The 6,732-nt window shown below is 55.5% G+C and overlaps 1 protein-coding gene across 1 annotated transcript; it reads right to left on the bottom strand.

Annotated features, from left to right (window-relative positions):
- Window positions 1-588: 588 nt before the first annotated feature.
- Window positions 589-6,485, bottom strand: TCHH (trichohyalin). The gene is made up of 3 exons (XM_047082183.1): window positions 6,348-6,485; window positions 3,610-5,610; window positions 589-3,546 (listed from the first exon to the last, which is right to left on the bottom strand). Exons 1-3 carry the CDS (start codon window positions 6,483-6,485, stop codon window positions 589-591), a joined length of 5,097 nt encoding a protein of 1,698 aa, XP_046938139.1.
- Between the last annotated feature and the right edge of the window lie 247 nt (window positions 6,486-6,732).

The following is a 6,732-nucleotide window of genomic DNA, read 5'->3' as shown; positions in this document are numbered from 1 at the left end:
GCTGATTTCACAGGGAATTTTTCTGTAGAAGTCACTCCCTCATCCTCCCTTGCCCTTCGGTATTCAAGACTTGTAAAAATTCAGCCCCCTTGCAGAATCTGTGTTAATTATGCCAAAAAATGAGAGTCTATTTGGAGGTAAATATTAGTGTAATTTAGGCTCAAGAAAAAAAATGCCAACTGGAACATAAAAAAAATCTAAACTCTCCATAAGATGAATCAACCATTAAAAAAAACAGACCCAATTCTTTTGAATCTTAAATCATTGTTATTCTTGTTATTCGAAAGCAATAAACGTTCCTGAAACAAAACTCCTTAAACAAATTAAATGATTTAGATTTTTAAAAATTGCACACCACATCTGCACCAAAGAACAAAGACACCCTGCAGTAAAGAACTACTTGAGGAAGAATAAAAGGCAAGAGTACAAGGTACATGAAATGAGTGTAGTTTAAGATTTTGGAAAAAAAAGATTTTGGAACATCAGAGAGTTCTCCCACAACCAGAAACATTTGAGTCATTTGGTATCCAGTGTTTCTTTTTCCTTTGCTGGAAGCTTTGGCAGGTGTCAGGATATTGGCAGCATCTCTTAAGGGCGGTACTGAGATCTCTGCTCTTGGATATATTCATAGAGAGGGCTGGAGCGCACCGGGACACTGGCAAACTGACTCTTGCCTGGCTCCAGAGTCTGCCGACGGCCCCTGTCTCCGTCTTCCCAGACTTGCCCGCGGTGCCTTCGTTCCTCCTCCCGCTGGCGGCGTCTTTGCTCTTCTTGCCGCAGTTCTTGTTCCTGACGGCGCCTCTTCTCCCTGGCAAACTGCTCCTCCACGCGGTACTGCTGGCCTCGCTCCTGCCGGCGCCTCAGCTCTTCCTGCTCTTCGCGTGGCAGTTGCTCTTCTTCCTCGAGGAACTGCCTGTCCTGCTCCTGTCGGTGTCGCTTTTCTTCTCTCTCCTGCTGGACGCTCTGCTCTTGCTCTTGTTCAGCACCCTTCAGTTGCTCCTCCTGAGAGAGGGTACCATCTAGTCCTCGGCGGCGGCGCAGCCTCTGTTCCCCCTCCCGGAACTTTCTGTCGCGTTCCTGGCGGCGCAAGTCTTCCTCCTCGAGGAACTTTCTGTCGCGCTCCTGGAGGCGCAGCTCTTCTTCCCTTTCCTGCAGGAGCTGTTCCTCCTCACGGAACTTTCTGTCGCGCTCCTGGCGACGCAGCTGTTGCCTTTCCTGCGGGAACGGTTCCTCTTCACGGAACTTTCTGTCGCGCTCCTGGCGACGCAGCAATTCCTCCTCGCGGAACTTTCTGTCGCGCTCTTGGCGGCGCAGCTGTTCTTCCCTTTCCTGCAGGAGCTGTTCCTCCTCACGGAACTTTCTGTCGCGCTCCTGGCGGCGCAGCTGTTCTTCCCTTTCCTGCAGGAGCTCTTCCTCCTCACGGAAGTTTCTGTCGCGCTCCTGGAGGCGCATCAATTCCTCCTCGCGGAACTTTCTGTCGCGCTCCTGGCGGCGCAGCTGTTCTTCCCTTTCCTGCAGGAGCTGTTCTTCCTCACGGAACTTTCTGTCGCGCTCCTGGCGGCGCAGCTCTTCCTCCTCGCGGAACTTTCTGTCGCGCTCCTGGCGGCGCAGCAACTCCTCCTCGCGGAACTTTCTGTCGCGCTCCTGGCGGCGCAGCTGTTCTTCCCTTTCCTGCAGGAGCTGTTCCTCCTCACGGAAGTTTCTGTCGCGCTCCTGGCGGCGCATCAATTCCTCCTCGCGGAACTTTCTGTCGCGCTCCTGGCGGCGCAGCTGTTCTTCCCTTTCCTGCAGGAGCTGTTCTTCCTCACGGAACTTTCTGTCGCTCTCCTGGCGGCGCAGCTCTTCCTCCTCGCGGAACTTTCTGTCGCGCTCCTGGCGACGCAGCTGTTCCCTTTCCTGCAGGAGCTGTTCCTCCTCGCGGAACTTTCTGTCGCGCTCCCGGCGGCGCAGCTGTTCTTCCCTTTCCTGCAGGAGCTGTTCCTCCTCACGGAAGTTTCTGTCGCGCTCCTGGCGGCGCATCAATTCCTCCTCGCGGAACTTTCTGTCGCGCTCCTGGCGGCGCAGCTGTTCTTCCCTTTCCTGCAGGAGCTGTTCTTCCTCACGGAACTTTCTGTCGCGCTCCTGGCGGCGCAGCTCTTCCTCCTCGCGGAACTTTCTGTCGCGCTCCTGGCGGCGCAGCAACTCCTCCTCGCGGAACTTTCTGTCGCGCTCCTGGCGGCGCAGCTGTTCTTCCCTTTCCTGCAGGAACTGTTCCTCCTCACGGAAGTTTCTGTCGCGCTCCTGGCGGCGCAGCTGTTCTTCCCTTTCCTGCAGGAGCTGTTCCTCCTCACGGAACTTTCTGTCGCGCTCCTGGCGGCGCAGCTGTTCTTCCCTTTCCTGCAGGAGCTGTTCTTCCTCACGGAACTTTCTGTCGCGCTCCTGGCGGCGCAGCTCTTCCTCCTCGCGGAACTTTCTGTCGCGCTCCTGGCGGCGCAGCTGTTCTTCCCTTTCCTGCAGGAGCTGTTTCTCCTCACGGAACTTTCTGTCGCGCTCCCGGCGGCGCAGCTGTTCTTCCCTTTCCTGCAGGAACTGTTCCTCCTCACGGAACCTTCTGTCGCGCTCCTGGCGAAGCTGTTGCTCACGTTCCCGGCGGCGCTGCTGCTGTTCCTCCTCGCCGAACTTCCTGTCTCGCCTTTTGGCTTCCTTTTGCTCTTCTCGCTCCAGCAGTTCCTCAGCTGGGAATTGCATGTCGCGCTGCTGCCGGGTCCTCTCTTTCTCTCGCGCTCTCTCCTCATCCCGTTCATCCTGCAGGAGCCACCGATTCTGCCGGAATGGTCTGTCTCGAACCTGGGAATCTTCGAATTGCCTGATCCTTTCTTCGTTCACTTTGCGTTTGGAGTAAACCCTGTGATTACGAACTTCATTTTCTTTTTCTGGTTGCCACTGCCATTTCAGATCGCGGTTCTGATCCTCATCCTGGAATTGCCTCTTTCTGTCCAGGCGCTGCAGCTCTTCCTCTTCCAGATACTGCCTGCCGCGCTGCTGGCGCCTCCGATCTCTTAGCAGCTGCTCTTCCTCCCTCAGCGGCTCTTCCTCCCGATATTGTCTCTCCAGCTCCTGGCGCCTCCTCGTCTTGAGTTCCTCTCGCTGCAGCTGCTCTTCCTCCCTCAGCGGCTCTCGTTGAGTTGGCTTGGCGTAGACTGTGTGGCGGCGTCTCTGGCTTTCCTCTTCTGGTTGCCACCTCCATTTTTGGTCACGGCGCTGCTCCTCCCGGCGTAGCTTCCTCTCCTGATCCTCTTGGAGGCTCTGCTCCAATCGGAGCTGCTTCTCCTCCTCGAGGATCTGCTGCTCCCGCTCCCTCTCGAGTCGTTGGCGGCGCTGCTCTTCCTCCTCACGCAGCAGTTCCCCATCCTGCAGTTCCTCCGCCCTCAGCTGCCTCTCCTGCTGCTCCCGCAACTGGGGCCGGGCGGAGAACCTCTGGCGGCGCCTCTCGCTCTCTTCCTCCGCCTGCCACTGCCATTTGAAGTCTCGGCGCTGCTTTTCCTCCTCCTGCAGGCGTGCCTGCTCCTCTCGGAGCAGCCGCTGCTCGCGCTCCTCCCGGAGGGACCCGGACCGGCTTGGCCACTCGGCGTCCTCCTCCCGCAGTTGCCGCTCGAGCTCCAGGCGCTGCCTCTTCTCTTCGCGTTCCTGGCGTTGCCTCTGCTGCTCCTGCCTGCGGGGCCTGGAGTAGACCTTGCTCTGACGGGCGTCGGCCTCGCTTTCTAGCTGCCACTGCCACCTTGAGGTGCGGCTCTTGCCCCGCTCACGGGCCTCCACCTCCTCCTCAGCAGGCTGCTGCTCGTGCCTCAGCTCCTGCTCGCGCCTCTCCTCCTGCTCGCGCCTCAGCTCCTGCTCGCGCCTCTCCTCCTGCTCGCGCCTCAGCTCCTGCTCGCGCCTCTCCTCCTGCTCGCGCCTCAGCTCCTGCTCCAAGCGCGTCTCCTCTCGCCTCAGCCGCTGCTCGCGCCTCAGCTCCTGCTCCAAGCGCGGCTCCTCGAGCCTCTCCTCCTGCTCGCGCCTCAGCTCCTGCTCGCGCCTGAGCTCTCGCTCGCGCCTGAGCTCCTGCTCCAAGCGCGTCTCCTCTCGCCTCAGCCGCTGCTCGCGCCTCAGCTCCTGCTCCAAGCGCGGCTCCTCGAGCCTCTCCTCCTGCTCGCGCCTCTCCTCCTGCTCGCGCCTGAGCTCTTGCTCGCGCCTGAGCTCCTGCTCCACGCGGGGCTCCTCGCGCCTCAGCTCCTGCTCGCGCCTCTCCTCCTGCTCGCGCCTGAGCTCCTGCTCGCGCCTTTCCTTCTGCTCGCGTCTTTCCTCCTGCTCACGCCTCTCCTCCTGCTCGCGCCTGAGCTCCTGCTTCAAGCGCGTCTCCTCGCGCCTGAGCTCTTGCTCGCGCCTGAGCTCCTGCTCCAAGCGCGGCTCCTCGCGCCTGAGCTCTTGCTCGCGCCTGAGTTCCTGCTCCAAGCGCGGCTCCTCGCGCCTCAGCCGCTGCTCGCGTCTCAGCTCCTGCTCGCGCCTCTCCTGCTCGCGCCTCAGCTCCTGTTCAAAGGGCAACTCCTCGCGCCTCAGCTCTTGCTCGCGTCTCTCCTGCTCCCGTCTCAGCTCCTGCTCACGCCTCTCCGGCTCGCGCCTCAGCTCCTGTTCAAAGAGCAACTCCTCGCGCCTCAGCTCTTGCTCGCGTCTCTCCTGCTCGCGCCTCAGCTCCTGCTCTAAGCGCGGCTCCTCACGCCTCAGCCTCTGCTCGCGTCTCAGCTCCTGCTCACGCCTCTTCTGTTCGCGCCTCAGCTCCTGTTCAAAGAGCAACTCCTCGCTCCTCAGCTCCTGCTCGCGTCTCTCCTGCTGCTCGCGCCTCTCTTGCTCGCGCCTTAGCTCCTGCTCTAAGCGCAACTCCCCGCGCCTAAGCTGCTGCTCGCGCCTCTCTATCTGTTCGCGTCTCTCCTGCTCCTCGCGCCTCAGCTTCTGCTCGCGCCTCAGTTCCTGCTCGCGTCTCTCCTGCTGCTCGCGCCTCTCTTGCTCGCGCCTCAGCTCCTGCTCTAAGCGCGGCTCCCCGCGCCTCAGCTGCTGCTCGCGCCTTTCTGTCTGCTCGCGTCTGTCCTGCTTCTCGCGCCTCAGCTCCTGCTGCAACCGCGGCTCCTCCTGCTCCCGCTTCTGCCTTTGCAACTGCTCCTCTTCTTCCCGGAGCTCGCGCTGCTCCCGCCTCTCTTGCCTTTGCTTTCGGTCAGGAAATTCCTCAGGCTCCCGACCCTTGCGCCTCTTCAGCTGCTCTTCCTCCTCCAGGCGCTCTTCCGGTTGTCGCCTCTGCAGCCGCTGCTTGTCTTCCTCTGCGAGCTCCCTCTCCAGTTCCTGCCTTTTCTGCCTGTGTTCTTCCAGTTGTCTGTCCCGGGGCTCAAATCTCTGGTCTTCTTGCCTGGGATCTTGTAACGGGTTCTCCTTTCCCTCACACCTGACCCCCTTCTCATCCAGCCCGGAAACCTGGCTGAGAGCGTAATAACAAGCTTGAGCCACCTTGAAAACGAACAGGAGGAATTCATTGAAATCGACGAGCCCGTTACAGTCACGATCCAGAAGTTCCAGGATCAGATCTACTGTCTCAGGGTCATGTGGCCTCTATGAAAAAATGAAAACAAAAATTTTACAATGTACTATTTACAAATAGTAAACTTTAAGTCATACACACAATGAATATTTTGTGATATGCTGACACTCAGAAGACATTGAAAGCAACTGGAAAAACATCCAGTGTGTTTCAAGTCTTGTCGCTACGTAAAATGTGAACACTTCATTTTAAAGCATACATTTGTTGGAAATTTTTGTAACTTGTAATTTAATGCTGATCAAAAGAACTCAAGTTCTTTTTAGCTGGGTGAATATGAACTCATCCTCAAGAGAGAAATAACAACGAAAAATTTTGAAGTTTTACAGCAGCCATTTATGTCTGAAATAGTACTCTTGATAGATTTTTATCCCATGTTTGTAAACAGAACAAAACGTTTATGTTAACACCATTTTACTAGAGAAGACACTGATTTTAATTATTAAACTTTGGAAGTAAATTTAAATTCCTTTCAAATTTAGTTTGATCTGACATCTTTGGTGATAATTTCCAATGTTCATTCACATTGACGTTGCCATCAAGTACATGAAATAAATACTTGTTAGCAACTTCTTTAAGTACTCAGACTACAATGCCTGTTAAGTGCCTTCAGACTCAGAGATGAAGACTGTAGTGTAGAGCTGTGATGGTATAAAATGGATACAAAGTCACCATTCTTTGCTATGATCTCTCCTGAGAAGAAATTTTATAACTCTAAATCAATAGATTTCCTTTTCTTGTTATTTCTTACCCGAAGGACATCTCCAAATTCCCTTTCAAGGAGGTTCTTCAGGTCTTTCTTGCTTAGTGCTGCCCCATCACAATCATGTAAGGCATATTGATTGAAAATTTCAGTGATATCCAAGATGCTTTTCAGAAGTGGAGACATTTTTTCCCCTTCCTTCAAGTTCAAGTAAATCTAGAAGAATAAAGTAGGATTCAGAATTAAAACTCTGTTTCCCATCTCGGGGAGGTTTCATCCATGCTGTTTCAGTCAGAGCCCTAAATTTACAACAGTAATTTATTTTCTTTTCTTTTATTTCTTTCTTTTGATTTTGAGAGAGAGAGAGAGAGAGAGAGAGAGAGAACCGTAAGTGAGGGAGGGGCACAGAGAGAGGGAGAGAGAGAACCCCAAA

Source organism: Lynx rufus, unplaced genomic scaffold, assembly GCF_022079265.1.
Source record: "Lynx rufus isolate CCGP_SWC_20201006 ecotype Redwood Valley unplaced genomic scaffold, mLynRuf1.p SCAF_2, whole genome shotgun sequence".
Lineage (NCBI taxonomy): Eukaryota > Metazoa > Chordata > Mammalia > Carnivora > Felidae > Lynx > Lynx rufus.
This window is presented reverse-complemented; position numbering and strand designations above follow the sequence as displayed.

What these genes read in the sequence shown, in the direction of transcription:
- TCHH (XM_047082183.1), bottom strand. Translation starts at nt 6,485, where the DNA reads ATGTCTCCACTTCTGAAAAGCATCTTGGATATCACTGAAATTTTCAAT. An exon ending in AATTTGGAGATGTCCTTCGG is followed by an intron (nt 5,611 to 6,347) that starts GTAAGAAATAAC and finishes ATTTTTTCATAG; the next exon opens with AGGCCACATGACCCTGAGAC. An exon ending in GGCAACTGCGGGAGGAGGAC is followed by an intron (nt 3,547 to 3,609) that starts GCCGAGTGGCCA and finishes CTGCTCCGAGAG; the next exon opens with GAGCAGGCACGCCTGCAGGA.